This window comes from Mixophyes fleayi, chromosome 8, assembly GCF_038048845.1.
Source record: "Mixophyes fleayi isolate aMixFle1 chromosome 8, aMixFle1.hap1, whole genome shotgun sequence".
Taxonomy (NCBI): domain Eukaryota; kingdom Metazoa; phylum Chordata; class Amphibia; order Anura; family Limnodynastidae; genus Mixophyes; species Mixophyes fleayi.
The window spans coordinates 54,959,711-54,977,147 of record NC_134409.1 but is presented as its reverse complement, the minus strand read 5'-3'; the positions used below and the strand labels follow the sequence as shown (position 1 = coordinate 54,977,147).

At 37.8% G+C, this 17,437-nt stretch overlaps 1 protein-coding gene across 4 annotated transcripts in view; it reads left to right on the top strand.

Moving 5' to 3' along the window:
• The window catches only part of DENND1B (DENN domain containing 1B), a 143,695-nt gene that overhangs the window by 111,631 nt on the left and 14,627 nt on the right, over positions 1–17,437 (top strand). For all 4 annotated transcript variants that reach the window (XM_075182590.1, XM_075182587.1, XM_075182589.1 and 1 more), the window contains 6 exons: positions 10,314–10,439; positions 10,740–10,841; positions 11,905–11,980; positions 12,080–12,120; positions 13,745–13,813; positions 14,829–14,885. In XM_075182590.1, coding sequence (XP_075038691.1) covers positions 10,314–10,439; positions 10,740–10,841; positions 11,905–11,980; positions 12,080–12,120; positions 13,745–13,813; positions 14,829–14,885 — 471 coding nt within the window. The remainder of the gene's footprint in view (positions 1–10,313; positions 10,440–10,739; positions 10,842–11,904; positions 11,981–12,079; positions 12,121–13,744; positions 13,814–14,828; positions 14,886–17,437) is intronic.

The following is a 17,437-nucleotide window of genomic DNA, read 5'->3' as shown; positions in this document are numbered from 1 at the left end:
TATACTTGGACTCTGAGACTGCATATTAGTAATAATGTCTGTTAATGACACCAATGTCTAGTACACAGGATCCTGCATCTGCATAGTAGTAATGATGCTAATGTCTAATACATAGACTCTGCATCTGCATATTAGTAATAATGTCTGGTAATGACACCAATGTCTATTACACAGGATCCTGCATCTGCATAGTAGTAATGATGCTAATGTCTAATACATAGACTCTGCATCTGCATATTGGTAATAATGTTTGGTAAATGGACCAATGGACTCTATACCTGCATAGTAGTAATAATGTATTGCAATGAGACAAGTAATACACAGGTTTCTGCACCTGCAGAGTAGTAATGCTGTCTGGTAATGAAACCACTGCCTAATGCACATGTTTCTGTTGCAGTAATTTCTGTTATAGAATTACCCCTGCTCATAGCCAGTCAATTTAGCAGCTTCCACTCTGATATTCATAACTGAAAATATGCATATATTCTACACATGACTTATGGCTCTTTGTATCACTGACAACTTAAAGAGAAATGGGGTATATATTCCCCTTAAGGTCTTTGTTAAAAATAACCTACAGCTTACTAAGCCTTGTGTGAAGCACACTGTCTCTCTGGCCTAATCCAGGCACTGTGCTATTAGCTGCATACCAGATCTCAGTCACCGCTTTTCTGAAGCTTCTCGAGATGGTGATATGCTGGAGGGGAAACTGAAAGCAGATGACTCTGCTGAAAACAAGCGAGAAAACCAGAGGCGACACCTTCCCAGTTTGTGAGAGACTGATATATGTATCCACACCTAGTGAAACATACTGGGACTATAATGAAGACCAGCAAATGTACTTTGTTTCCAATCTTTCTGTAAATTTGAGGCAACCATGGCTGCCTCTGTAATGTCTTTTGTGTTGGTAGAAAAAATGAAATATACAGTGATTACATAATATTTCACAACATAAATCAAAGTTTTTGAAAATGATTAGTCTGTTCTCTGCGCAAAGTAAAAATCCAGCTGTGCGGTCACGGGGGGCATAAAGGCTGCAACTAGTTATTTAGACTTTGGCTTTTGATACTGACTTTTATTATTGGGGACACACTACTTCCTGTGTATACTTGGTTAGTACAATGTTATGTCACTGTTCTTCTTATATTTAGATTGCCATGTAATATTCTTACAAAAAAAAAAAATGTTTCAAATAATAATCCTTAAAAAACTGCTAGTAGTTGTAGGACTATAGATGGTTAAACATTGGATTAGAAAATTGCCTGTGAAACAGCATGTCACACGTGGTCTTGTTTGACATGCGGTAATATCCAGCACTTGGGGATGGGATAGGTGGGATCAGGTGTAGCCAATGCATTTACCCAATTGGAATGTAACTAGAGCAGGCGCCCAAAAGCTTCCGGCACAAATATAAGCGCAAGTGTGTGTTGGGGCCACGGGAACCAATAGGTTCCATATGGATATCCTTTAACTCACTTTGAAAAATGGTAGTAAGATACCAAGATCTTTGCTTGCAACAAATACTGAAATCGAACTGGACTTATTCAAATTAAAATTACTTATTTTAAATATCCATGTATGAGGGATCAATCACAATGCACGTTCACAAGCAGACAGGCCTGCTGCCCAGAACTACTGCCTCTCTAACTTCATCAGCAGTAGTATTTCACCCCAGAATATTCATGAAGTACTATTTCTTTCTTACTTTACAATTTAGACTGATTTGTTGCTTTGCAAAAGCAAGACTCGTATTAGTTAGTCTTCATTAGTTAGTCACTTTCTCTGTATTTGCATTACATCCTAATCCATGCTGCTCCAGATCGGGTTTCTCGCACTTATAATTAGTATCTACCTCCTTGCAGGTAAGACACTAATTATCAGGCCAGTTCCCTCTCCACCTGTGAACCTATCTCATTCAATTACAAATACAACAGCTCTGGACATTTTAATTAGATACTGCAGGCAGTCGGTGACAGGAGTGTCACAAACTATTTCAGCACCTCCACAAGATTTACATCTGTCCTAAATCATTTGACATTTTTTCATAACCATAATAGTTGTAGCTCATACCGGAAAAATTGCCCTTATATTGAATATTTTATTATATGCTCTTCAGTATAAAGCTTTTATTGTCAAAATACACAAAAACATATTCAAACACAGTCTCTCACACTGTTTGCTTGCATGTGACCTATAACTTTTATAGTTCCTCTAGGCAAGTAAGGTTCTTAATTGTCATATAGTCTAATAAGCTTACGTTTCTGCGTGGTCGTCTTGTTGTTTCATTCCCAAAATCTGTAACATAACTGGCTGCTGAGTTTCAGCATAGCAACTTAATACAATTTTCTGTTAAAGCTCTGCATGACATATTTTTTTTTTGTTATTTTGTGTGAATTCATCAATTGCACAAAGTGAAACCCTGCACACATGCCATGTTATTACCATAACATCAAACGTTTAACATTTATTGCTAAATGGCTTGTCTGAGCTTAATTGTTAGAGAGGTGTCAGTCAGCTTCGCTGAACCTATTAAACATGTCACTGCCATTACCTGTCTCTAGTCCTAGGAAGGGCTTCGGGCTCTGAGATATTGGAAGCATGTGATACTGATTACTAGTCTAGATAGTGCTGATCCCTGCGGAGGTTAAGGGTCACACTTGTCCCCCATTAGAAGTCCCTTCTCCACGCGGATGCCCCTGCTGCGTCCCATACTACAATCTTCCTAATGGCTGCCTTCCAGAATTCGCACGTAATATTTCAGATTTACGGGCTGTTACAGACGCTGTCAGCCGGTAGCATTTCCGCTCCCACTAAAGTATTTCAGATTGCAAATATAAATCAGCCGAAGACGGATCAGCAAAAAAAAAAATCAAAATAACAATAAAAAGTAAAACTTCCCGTCTTGCGTCTAACAAAGGACTTTATTTTTTCCTAAAGGTTTTTCCTGTGTGTGTGTTAAACTTTCTTAAACTAACTGTTTAGCAAGAAGTAATCAGACATTTCTTTTAGTAAAGGATTTTGTTATAGTTTTTGCAGTTTTAAGTCTAACTCTATGTAATGTTTTCGATCTAATTATAACTTGTTATTTTTTCAGGAATTTTCTGTATAGCTTGTGTCATCCCTTATCATCATGATCATCATCATTAATTTATATAGCGCCACTAATTCCACAGCGCTGTACAGAGAACACACTCACCTCAGTCCTTGCCCCAATGGAGCTTACAGTCTAAATTCCCTAACACACACACACACACACACTAGGGTCAATTTTGATAGCAGCCAATTAATCTTCCCGTATGTTTTTGGAGTGTGGGATAAAACCGGAGCACCCGGAGGAAACGCAAACACGGAGAGAACATACAAACTCCACACAGATAAGGCCATGGTCGGGAATTGAACTCATGACCCCAGTGCTGTGAGGCAGAAGTGCTAAACTTATGCAACCAACACTCACATTACTGATATAAGTCTTCAGTTAACCCCTTCTATTAATGTTCCAGTAACATTATATGTCATTATAACACACCTTCCTTTTGATTTGGACAGAGCATGCCACTTACGAAACTTCAATCACCTAAGTGTGTGTGTATATATATATATATATATATATATATATATATATGTGTATATATATATATATATATATATGTATATGTATATATATATATATATATATATATATATATATATATATATATATATATATATATATATATTCTTATTCTCACAGGTGGGTTGTTGAATTGCAACTCTCGTCACTCTGTTAGTCACTGATTGCCAGAAAGTCCCGAACGACACAGGATACTGACTTACAGCCCTATCACACATACATAATTAACACAGATGTAGCCTAAATACGCGAGACGTATGTGTGAATGGGTCTATGTATAGGCGCTATATAAATAGGTTATTAAATTAATAATGCACATATTTAAAGCTATATAGACATTTTTTTTATAATCTGGAATAGTCAGTGCCCAAGTCCTGCTTTTACAAAAAAAATTGCATTCTGCAATACATTGCTCTGATAAATGTGCTTAAAACCTAACAATGAAATGTTTCCCCAGCTTAAGAAATGTACAAGTGTTAAAACTTGATATTCACATATGAGAATGAGCTCTTGGTCATATGTATAGCTGACTCAATATAATCCATGAGAGATTTATTGTACGAAGCACAGATATTGTGAACAATATTTTAATATCAGCCTTTAGGAAAATTGTTATGCCAAAATACATGACTGTACATGACTACGTAATGTTGTAATACAAATCATAGTCAAAGGTTCATTAATTATTATTGAAGGATAGTGATAGGAATATTGTAGCCATTTTAGCCACTAATATGACATAGGAACGCTATTGAAATATAGAGCACTCTGGTTTATTAAGTGTGCTCTTTGTAATCCATATTTTTTGTATTTTCTTTTCTTAGTCAAAAAATGTAAACCTGTAATTTACACATATTGAGCCATATTTGGGAACCAACATCCAGGCTATCATTTGATTACAAACTAATGACATCACTGAAGCATGATGCAATAATGTTCCTTACTGTTTTCATTTTATTTGTGTTCGCCCCACCACCCCCATTCAGAGACAATTCTATGGGTAAAACATGTGTAGGGTCCGCAGACTATGAAGTAGAGGGCCACATGCTGCTCCCAACTAAACAATTTGCAATACTACACTACTACACTGAACCCTTGTTAGCAACACAGCACATTGGCTAGTTGCTGGCTGAAGCCTTCTGTGGGACATGAAAAAATGTCACCACTGAACCTCCAATGCTGTGTGTCTGACAGCTTCATGCTTGTAGCTAGAGCCAGAATTGTTTGGTTTGTTATTTTGTCCCTTATATGTTGTTTGTCTACATCACATTCTGCCAAGCAAGACTTTGATATGATCTCCATGTACTACATTATATAATTATGATGTGCATGTTTATCTACAAAAGAAAACCTAATGTAACACAGTTAAAATGGAGCACATGTTAAATGACTTCTACACTAATAACAATAGTTTTGAGTTTCCAAATAATAAATCATGCCTCCCAACTGCCCCGATTCGAAGGCTCTGTCCCCTGATCCTGATTAGGACAGCTTTGTTCTGTTCTCTGCTGCTTTACAGAGCAGAAGAGGTAATTGTGTGCTGCGTGCTGTTGCCGCTACGCACGTCCTCGTCACCATTTACAACAATCTCATTGTGGCTTGCCCACATACCCCTTCCTGGTTCCAAGTGCCCCAGAGTTGCACTGTTTGTATAAAGGGTGCACAGGGAAAAAAATTAAAAAGTGGAGTTACTTAGGAATTTTGTCATTGTAACTATGGGATTTTGCAATAATGCAGCTACTTAATCCATTTTTTCTTTACTGCACTTTCACAAATGTCATCAAATGTTTTCTCCAGGACAGAGAAGTGCCTCATAGACACAACTTGGAGTAAAGGTAGAAACTATTTACCCATGATTAGAATAGAAAGACAAACCGGGAGAAATGCTTTGGCCATTTTGTATTTTTTTTTTTCCCCTGCTGGATTAGGAATTGTCTTCATTGGGTTGTTTTTTGTTTTTCTCTCATTGTAAATACTGAAAGTATACCTTGTGAAGGTAAAACGACACGTGACCTGACCTGGCCCCCACTCATCAAACCGATACACTATATAAATAAAAATGTTCTATAGTTACTGAAAACTGGTGTACAGAATAAAGGTGCTGTCACCCCTAGCAATTAGTCTGCTATTTCTAGTGCAGGTAAGAAAGTGAAAGCAAACGTCTATTTGCTGTTTCCTGAACACCATTTCTTTTATCGTTACCTTTCTCCATATTTGCATGATGAAGTAGTGACAGGGGCCAACTTCTGGTATAGAATATTTATAAGCATTGGTCACAGGTATAAAATTTGCAGGTGAAGACAAATGCAGGGACACAATGGCATATTAAAACTAAGGAATGTCAATGCTTAAAAATGGCAGTTTAAAAGCATGGGGTCTATATTATTAATATCCAACAATAAGGCTTATTCTCTATCACTGCCTATTGCGGCAATAGAAAATCACCTATCAACATTATTTATTATTAAAATCACACCAAAGCAGCTGAGAGATAATCTGCTCCTCTGCAATACTGGCCTTAAGTGGTAAGGATTAATTTACTGCTTTCCCGGGCCAGTCTGCGGGGTATGTGCCTATGTAAACCCGCTGGCAGGTAGAACTTGATGTTTCAGTTCCACTAATTTAAAAAAAATTATAATAATTAAATTGGAATAAAAATAGATTAAAGTATTTAAAAAGAATATTCAACAATGTGGTTTAACAGCAGAATTGTTTAAGGTGTTCCTCCCCACTATGTACCCCTTCAATCCTTCTCCTTTTTATTTTTGTGTCCTTTCCTTACCCCCCATCCCTCTCTACTTTCTGTACCCCATAATTTCTGAAAAATTAATAAAAATACTATTGAAGTTAAAAAAAAAAAATATTCAAAAAATATTTCCATTGAAAAATGTTTTTTTTTTCTAAGAATAAAGCATTTTTTGTTCTTTCTTCTGTTATCGCCATCCTAAGATGACGATGACAGTGTAAGGATTGCGGCCATACTTATATCACCACAATCCTTGTTAAATAGGCTTCCCCATACTTTGCATGGGAAAGGTTTCGCCAGCGAGACTCCTTGATGTGTAGGATGAAGCCCTATTTCCAGTGAAGATGCACGTTTTCAACTGAGATTGATTGGTGCTCACATCATCAGATTACAGTACCTAGTGCAGGTCTTCTGTGATTTTAGAGACCTAAAGAGCACCCTCAATGGTAACGGGTAGTTATGGCTTTGTGTTTGAGAGAGGCCAAAAAAGTATTAGGAACTGTCATATAATTTGGGGAAATGTGTAGTTGCAGCTTCAGTGACTTTATGACACACAGAAATTTACTTCTGCAAAACATAGCTGTCAATTTAACAATGGTGCATAATGCAAGCAAAGGACACAAGAGACCTAACAGTGGTCCTGGGACGTAATTGCATGTTCTCCTCTTCTATTTTGATCCAGACATTGTTGCCTTAGGCAGAAAAACAGAAATAAGACAAAAATCCAGGAAATGACTGTGAATATGCTGCATTCACATTTAGAAAAATCCAAACCATAATGACAAGCTAAATTCTGTATACATAGAGATCATCTGCGTCTCGATACATCTTATGACTTTCTGTGTTAGTTACTTCATTCACTATCAAGTCAGACTACCAAGTTATGGTTATATACAAATTTTAATTGGTAGATTAAAAAGCCTATTTCATAAACATATGCAGACAATTCACACTGCAAAGTGTTAATTAGCTAGAGCATCATGGTTTGTATACTGCTATTCTGGCAGTGATACAGTATGTGGCCAGATGTACATTACAGAGGTCTTGTAAGAGACTGAGCTGCCACTCTCACTAGTCCATTTCGTGAAGTCAAGGCCATTGTAAAAGAATATTTCTTTTTTGACAGTTCTGCATTCCTAACTGTTTTACAACTGAGGCTGGATACTTGGTTTCTCCAGGAGCTTATATTGAACTGCAGATAAGAACAGTTTATTGTCCCAACTCCCAAATTCAATCAAATATTTTGTATATTTTGTATTTACAGTATACACAAAGGTTATTCATTGTATTATATAGTTATTGGCAATATAGAATATTATGGGTCTTTAGAAATAATATAAATAAATAGAGCATGTATATATGGTTAGCACAATACATTCTTCATAACGAAAATACTCCCTTCCAAGGGCTATATGATAATTGCACCCAGTGGGGCATCGCCTCTCCTTTGATGTGCTCATGTGGGAGGACTGAATGCAGAATGTCACCCGTGTCGGTGCCCTCATCACCCACAGCGATGTCCTTTTCTTTAATTTCAATCTCTAAAGCCTCTCTCTGCCCTTGTTAGCAGCCTACCAGGATTACACACTAATTAATTTGACTCTTCCATTATCATCGTTAAGGGAGGCCTACTAACACTGCTATGGTTTGTCAAGACAGTTTTCACTCCTTTTTTGTATGAGCTCACTGTACATATTTCCAGCAGCAAAAAAAAGATTTTGTTGTATTGTGTGTTTAGCATTTTACATTAAAGTCCACATTTACCATAAATAGATAGTAGCTAGGAATAGCAACTGCAACTTCACCAAGTTAAATGGACCTTTAATTTGGTCAGCCTTATGTGGTCTAGCTATGATGTTTCTCCACTTTGCAGATCAGACTAGATTGCTTTTGAAGTCATACTTTTTTAAAATTAAAATTGGTACAAGCCACCAGTACTTTTGTTTATGTAATATGCCATTCTGTAACTTTTATTAAATAAATATTACTGGTACAGTCCATACAAAAAACATTAGAACATTTAATTGAATGACCAAACAGATGAAAAACTTACTACATTGCACCTGTGCATACTCCAGTGGCACCATAGAATTCAATAGGGGCATTTATGAACCTGAAAACATGTGAACCAGAATGGTATAGATTTTGGAGAATTTCGCCTATTTTGGTTGAGATGAACATAAGCATGCCAGAATAAGTAAAATACCTCCAAATCCTGTCTTCCATCAATTATGAACCATACTCTTAGTTAAATAAGCGCTACAGAATTTGCTGGAGCTATATAAATAAATGATGATGTTAATGAAATACATCATTTCCATTTTATCCTAAAAGTTTACAGAAATCATGACAGTAAGGGGAACATTACATTTTCCTTTGAAGTATCAGATTTGTATGTTTTCATATTCTTTTTTCCTTTTATATCTGTAAAATTGTGCCTATAAATAAACCTTCCCATATAATTGGGAGCGGAACGGTCACTTAGTCTTAAGCACTTCTGTCTCACAGCGTTGGGGTCATGAGTTTGATTCCCAACCATGGCCTTATCTGTGTAGAGTTTGTATGTTCTTCCTGTGTTTGCGTGGGTTTCCTCCAGACGCTTCGGTTTCCTGCTACACTCCAAAAACATACTAATAGGTTAATTGGCTGCTATTAAATTGACCTTAGTCTCACTCGTTCTGTGTGTCTGCGTATGTTAGGGAATTTAGACTGTAAGCTTCTATGGGGTAGTGACTGATGGGAGTGAGTTCTCTGTACAACTCTGCGGAATAGCTGATGATGAAGATGAATGTGTGCTTGGCACCAAGTAGAAAGTATAGGCTGACATTTGATCTCCACCAACTCCAAGAATATGTAAAAAGAATAAAGTATTTTTACAAGGGGTCTCTGCAACGTCTGATACGTCAATGCTGTGTCCATCCTTTGCTGCTATACCCATATGAAAATCCTTGTTTCACGTGTGGCCACAGTGAAAAAGTACATTGCTTTGCGTAGCTAGCATCCATCAAGGACTGCCTGATCTGCTTCCCCATACAGGTGGATGCAATAGCACAAAAATACTCATATCACAAAACTGTATTTTGCTGCAGACCGGCACTTCAGCTTTGTCAGTAACTCATTATGTCTGTCTTTTAATGTTTAATTTTCATGCAGGATGATAAGTAAATTATCACTTTAATAGAAATATTGAAATTGCACAATATAGCAAAATCAGAATGCATGTGGTACTAACCAAATACATGCTCATAAAATGTTATGTAACCTGAATGTTCAGCATAGAAGGGGTTAGCTGTCCCACAATGCAGCAGACGCCCCTGTTCTGTTTGTTTTTAGTAGACTGAACGATGTAGAGAAAGGTCAATGTTCTGTCCCAGAGATGGTTACAGGAAAGGTGCATGGATAATAAAAGATGTTTATGTGGAGGGGCCCATGGAGAAGAGAGTGAGAAAGATTGCTTTCTCACCTACGGTGCCCCCACCTTCCTTTCCATTAACAGTTCAGCAGGTGTAATATACATTTTTAGCAAAGGGTTCTGAGATTTGGGCTGACCCGGTGGGGATGAGACCCACACCACTGTATGTGTTTCACCCCTCACCAGGTCAATTTCACAGGTGCTAATTCACTTTATCTCCTCTCCCATCCTTATGTCATTTTCTTACTCCTGGTGTCTCCCATGCCACCTTCCTACCTTTCCTGTATGAACTTTCTTATTCCCTCTCTTTTATGTTAACCTTTTGGTTTTGTTTTTTACTTACTAGTGTCTCTATTGAAGTCACTTTTGTCTCAAATAAGTGTTTTTTCTAAAAGTAATTATTTTTCTAGTACATGTCTAGCTCTCGTTATGTGTCTTTATCCCAGTATTCTTCTGTGCCCTTTTCATCCACATTGTATCGCTTTCTCCTGCCTTCAAACCCCCTTATACATTGCTTATTTCTTCTGTCTTCCTTTTTATCCAAGGTCTCAACCCTGAAAAGCAAGTTGAAGAAGCAGTCCACATCTACTGGAGATGGAGTGTCACGAGCTTTCCTCCGAGCCCAGGCCGCACTGTTTGGTTCCTACAGGGACTCTCTGCGATACAAACCTGTGAGCTGTCTCCCACCTTATATACTACACTGACTTTCTACCATTATACTGAATTACATACATAACATGGTGACTTTGTACAGTTTATTCTACACGGGCAGTTATTCGATAAGGCACACGTTAATTCTAACATTTCTTAAAGTATGATGTTTCTGTGTCTGCACTGCCCTGTGGTGTCTGCACTGCCCTGTGTTTTTTGCTTGGGTAAGCTGTTATTATTGGATTGTTCATTGCAACTTATTTTCTGCCAATTAATAGGTTAATTATCTAGGTTTGATTCTTCTACTTTGGTCTCTTTAGGGGGAACCAATTACATTTTCAGAAGAGAACTTTGTAGCCCACCGTTCCAGCACCATGAAGCATTTTTTAGAGACAGCTGTCAATTTGCAGCTCTTCAAGCAGGTATAAGTTTAATTAGTCATAATGTACACACCTGCTGTCACAAATGCTGACGCCTTCACATGTGAGCAATAGGGCACAGTTTACTTAGTCAGTAGTGTACAATGTGGTGTGTGTCTCCATTGTTAAGTATTTTCCACTGAATGTAAACATGTCTTTATGATCACAGAAGATCCTCCCCTTTTTAATCCATTCGTTGAAATATTTGGGAGAGTCACATACACTGCCTTAGATAATGTTCGGTTCTTTGTGATTTATGGGATGACAGCAGTCGCCCTATTAAAATATCAAGATCTCACTGCTCTGTTCAAAACCAATCTTCTTATCTGACCGTGCTCTGCTCATGAACTAAACTCACCCAGTGTGTACAATATCATCTTTGGTGATACTGAGTATCTGCCCTAATGTACATGATGATGTAAGTTGTTTTTACACAAAGCCTAATTAAAGTGCACTGAGGAGGACTGACTTAACCAGCATCAACCTGTTCTGCAGTAGGGAGAAAAACTTTATACTATATGTAACACAATATTGTCAGTGTGCGAAGGCTGGGTACACACTACAGTGTTGTCAGCCAATCACCCAATAAATGACCGTTCAGCCAGATATCATATTAATGTGTACACTTTGTCTATTAACGATAGTCGTTCCAAAGCACCGACCATTGTTTGCTTTGACTGTTCAGCAGAACTATAAAGCTATGGAACGACATCCTTCCAATCCTGCAGTGTGTATGCACTCAATCAGGATTTCCATAGAGTTTACAGTTATGATCTTTTCAGCCGACGGTTAAGACAGTTGAAGAGCACAGATTTGAGGGTAAATCTTTTAAAACATGTATAGTGTGTACACAATGATTCGGCTTGCTGATTGGGACTTTTTTCCAGTCGGTAGTAAAATTGTTATGGATAACACATTGGTTGGAAAATTTTGTAGTGTGTACCCAGCCAAAGAGAGAAATAAGATCTTGTTCCTTAGAAGTTTCCGTCACATTTAATGTGCTGCAGTGTGTATTAAATGTAATTATTAAATTGTAACCTTTTTTTTATATCTTCTTATGAACCAGTTCATTGACGGTCGTCTGGAGAAACTGAACTCGGATAACGGGCTCTCCGATATGTTTGAGGAGGAAATAACTTCAGGTGACTACTGTGATAGTATTTCATATCTATATATCTTGCTTTTAATTGTTTGTTTGGGACATATTTATTCAGCGTTTCTTATTGTGGTGTTTATTTCAGGAAACTCCCGGTCCTACCAGCAGTGGGTGCACACAATGAAGGTAATACAAATAAGGAGCATAACAAAAATAGATTCCATGTTTAACACTTGTTCTAATAATGTGTCTATCAAGCGGAACATAGGTGTGTGGTTTTTTCACTATGAATAGTGTCAGATGTGAATTAGATTCACACTAAACGGGTACTGTACACAGATCAGCCACAACATTAATACCAACTGCCTAAGGTCTCCCCTGTGCCATCAAAACACCTCTGACCCATCGAGTCATGGACTCCACAAGACCTCTGAAGGTGTCCTGTGGTATCTGCCACCAAGACGTTGGCAATAGATCCTTTACATCCTTTAAGTTGTTTAAATACCATTGCCATGAAGGGGTGTACTTGATCTGCAACAATGCTTAGGTAGGTGGTACGTGTCAGAGTAAACTCCACATGAATGCCAGGCCCTTGGTTTCCCAACAGAACATTTCCCAGGGCGTCACATTGCCTCCGTCGGCTTGCCTTCTTCCCATAGAGCATCCTGGTGCCATCCCTTCTCTAGGTAAATGACACGTACACCCACCAGGCCGTCCATATGATGTAAAAGTGAACTTGAATCATCAGACCAGGCCACCTTCTCCCATTGCTCCATGGTCCAGTTCTCACGTGCCCATTGTAGGCACTTTCAATGGTAGACAGGGGTCAGCATGGGCACTGTGACCGGTCTGCTGCTGCGCAGCCTTATACGCAGGAAGTTGCGATGCACTGTGTGTTCTGACACCTTTCTACCATAGCCAGCATTAACCTTTTTCAGCAATTTTTCCTACAGCAGCTCTTCAAGAATTTGACTAAATGTGCTAGCCTTCGGTCCCGACACACATCAGTGAGCCTTGGGCGCCCATGACCCTGTTGCTGGTTCACCAGTTGTCCTGCCTTGGGCCACTTTTTGTAGGTATTAAGCTGTGCATTCCAGGAACACCCCACGAGACCTGCTGTTTTGGAGATGCTCTGACCCAGTCGTCTAGCCATCTGAATATGGCTGTTGTCAAAGTTGCTCAGTTCCTTACGGTTATCATCATCATCACCATTTATTTATATAGCACCACTGATTCCGCAGCGCTGTATAGAGAACTCATTCACATCAGTCCCTGCCCCATTGGAGCTTACAATCTAAATTCCCTAACATATACACACATACAGAGAAGAGAGAGAGACTAGGGTCAATTTTGATAGCAGCCAATTAATCTACTAGTTTGTTTTTGGAGTGTGGGAGGAAACCGGAGCACCCGGAGAAAACCCATGCAAACACAGGGAGAACATACAAGCTCCACACAGATAAGGCCATGGTCGGGAATTGAACTCATGACCCCAGTGCTGTGAGACAGAAGTGCTATCCATTTTTCCTGCTTCCAACACATCAACTTCAAGAACTGGCTGTTCATTTGCTGCCTAATATTTTCCACTCCTTAACAAGAAAAGCAATGTTATTCACTTCACTTGTCAGTGGTTTTAATGTTGTGACTAATCAAAAGATATTTATGCTGTTCACGATGGATCTTTTACTTACACTTATAATTTGTAGCCCCCTAGAGTCATCATGTATCCTCAAGACCCTGTGCTATGCCATACAGAATGCAGTCTAAGGGAATGCGATCATGTGTACACTAACAGTCCTTTTATTTACAGAAAGGGGGTGCGCTAATAAATACTGCAGTGACCAAAGCTAGTCCAACAATGAAGAATGCTTATACGTATGTAAGTATATTCAAAAGTCTATAATGTGCTATCCATTGTTTTTCTGTGTACATGTCACATGGTATGGACAGTTAAGCATACAGACTAGGTATGAATTGGGCTCATTTACATACTTGAACAGAGCAAAAAAAGGTATATCTAGTAATTGGATATAATTATAAGTAATGGACGCATGTGTCCATACATATTTATTAATTTTTAACAAGAAAAACAGTATTATCAAACTGGATCAAAAGGGTAAATGTGCAAAAAAGTGGGGCTCATTTAATTGTTATAGTGAAAAGCAAGGTATAACTAGGTAAATTAATTAATTAAATATAATGTGCATATAATAAAATATAATTTTCTTTTGTAATACAAACATTACTAGTAAAATTACCAGAGTAATTAAAATTGGCAAGTTTAATAGTAAATCCATAAACCCATCAAAATTATAAAACTGCTTCTTAAACAGAATAACTTCACCAGGAAGCCAGGATCTAAGAACAGATAGTGGTTCAAAGTCCAGATAAAGATATTCCAAGACTGATCATATAGGTATCTGTATCTCCATAGGAGCCTGACACTCACTGCTCAGTTAATGGGACTATGGCTTCAGATAGTATTTTTATAGATTTTGGAAAAAAATAAAATAACCAGCAGAAAGTCAGTGAGAACCTCTATGGGCTGATTACATAATCCAGTGGATACATAGATGGAATGAGATTCTGTCGCTGAAGATGAGTGATAGGCTAATGACAGATAGAGCGCTTACACCGCTACGGGCAGCATTCATAGAGCATATCAGCGCTGGTGTGACAGGATCTCGCCAGTTACACTGCCGGTTATGTGCAGGCAAACACACACTTCCAGGAGGCTAAAAGTACACTGACACTCAATTCACTAGTGTGTTATTAGGCTTTCAGCATTCCCATGGAATGTGCACCATTCTGGAAAACATAAATATAGACACTTTTGTAAAAAAAAAAAAAAAAAAAAATTAAAATGAAATAAAGTTTACATTAATTTTCTGCAGGCAAAAAACCAGGCCAAGCAAGGTATCAAGGAGGTGAAGAGTAAGCTGACACATAAGGTAAGAATTTGTATTCGTTCAAAAGCTCTCTTTATCTGAAAATATCTATTATTTTCTTTTGTCATAATAGTGTTATATTAGAAAATGGGTTTTTTTTGTTTTAAATAAGCTGTTATATTAAATCAAGCTTCGCTCTCCACGTATGTACAAGGCATATATGTTATTGTCTAATGACTTCTTAATGATATTACTGAATCTTACATAGTACATCCTTAATTCAATATCAGATCCTCTTTTATTGTTAGACAAAAAGTATCTATTTCATGAAGAAAATCTTGTATCCAATCTGATAACAGTTACAAACCAAGATACGTCAAAGCACACTTCCCATTTAGGTTAGGTTTGGGTATATTCTGTATTGAAGCAATTTTTCTTTGCATGCTTGTGCCATGTCATTAACACCGACATTTGTATCCCTTTATTAACGGGTTAATAATCAGTGATCCAGAAATATAGAAATAAAATTTTATTCAAAATGTTACAATAGCGTAAAAACTAAACTCACTAAAATGTTCAGGTAGACATCTCTGACGGTAGTTGTGAATTAATTCACAGAATAGTGGCTCTTGAGAGAGGCATGTTTATAATGAGTGCACAGACAGATGAACAAAAGGTGCATGTTAGGAGGGCATTTATTGAAAAGTATTTCTCACTTTTTCTTGTTGTGTTATTGTGCACATTCCTTTGAGCAACTTTTGTATTTTAAATAAATGGTCTCCTTAGTGTCAGTGAGAGTTGGTTTTCTGCCTGTTCATCATGTTTACCAACAGTTATCTGCTGCTCAATGACCCTTTGTCAGCTCTGTCTTTTGTGCTTTTAGAACTTCCTACTGTTTTATTGTACAAAATAAGTTGATCATTATTTTCTGTGTGTGGACAGTTGGTTAGACAGACATGATAAACAGACACATGTCTATAGCTATATTCCCAAGATAGCAGAAGCAGTGCAACACAAATGCAGGCTGCTTGTATACATGTATATATTGGTGCATGTAGAGCCAGAGAAATGGACGTCTGCAACTTTTGTAAATGTACGTGTAAAACTAGCAACCTATGCTATTCACCTGTTGCTTAAAGGGCGACACTGTAATGTGGAAATCTCAAAAGTGTTACATACCCTATAAGTAAATGTAGAGGTAGTTTATGAAGTCCAAAAAGCTGCGCAATATGTTTTATGATTATGTCATCTGCCTTGATTTGCACTGGTTCCATCTAGATTTTCGTCCTGTACCTGTAATGGGGCACATTAGCTGAGAGGCACATTTCTACTTCACTTTGATCAATGTAAAACAAAACAATAAGCCTCAAACACACGAAAGTGCCACATATAATTCAAACCCTTGCGGTCACCTCACTCTTGTGATTAATTTATGCCACAAATGAGGATTATTATTATTATTATTACCATTTATTTATATAGCGCCACTAATTCCGCAGCGCTGTACAGAGAACTCGTTCACATCAGTCTCTGCCCCATTGGGGCTTACAGTCTAAATTCCCTAACATACACACACACAGACAGATACAGAGAGACAGACAGATACACAGACTAGGGTCAATTTCTTAGCAGTCAATTAACCTATCAGTATGTTTTTGGAGTGTGGGAGGAAACCCATGGAAACACAGGGAGAACATACAAACTCCTCACAGATAAGGCCATGGTCGGGAATTGAACTCATTACCCCAGCGCTGTGAGGCAGAAGTGCTAACCACTAGGCCACTTCTCAGGATAGACTGAGAAGTATTTTAGCAGAAAAACTGAAATGTTTTATTTAATGAGAGATGTGATTCAAAAGTGGTACAAGGTTGAACTTTGATGTGGTATTTACACTTATGCATATTGTGCAACCTGCACACCTGAAGCGCTTCTAGTTTGCTGAGGCGTCTCCTGAGAGTAGTGAGTAAGTGTGCATTTTTGAAGTGCATTGACAGGACCATATAAGAGCACCAGTGCAAAATGAGAGCGAATTGCTGTGTGCATCCAGTGACCCTCATAAATGAGGCTCTCAGAAGGTCCCAGACTCTGCTTTAATAGCTTGTTCAGTGCTTACTCATAATAGTGTTTAGCTTCTATAAATGTATATTGTAAATGACATGTGAATTACCAGAAATGGAAAATCTATGTAATGAATGGGAAGAATTATACCTGCCTTGTACCGTACATTTGTCATAACTGTCTAATATGTTACTAACTACTTGTGCTTTGCATGCTCTATGCAGTCATGTTAAAAAGAAAGTGCATCCTCTTTCAAATCTATGTTTTTACAAATCGGGATATAATTAACAGTCATCTAGTCCTTGCCAAGTCCTAAAATATCTAATGACAAAAAAACACATAAACAGATTTTACTTTGTCATCATTTATTCAACAAAAAAATAAGACATGTGTGCAATAGGAAATACACCCCATGATTTGGTAACTCATAGAACCACCTTTAGCAGCAACTTAAAAAAATCACTTAGTTAGACTCTTGCATGGTATTTGAGGAATTTTGACCCCTCCTTCTTACAGCAATACAATGATTCTTTAGGTAATTTATTTATCCACAAATC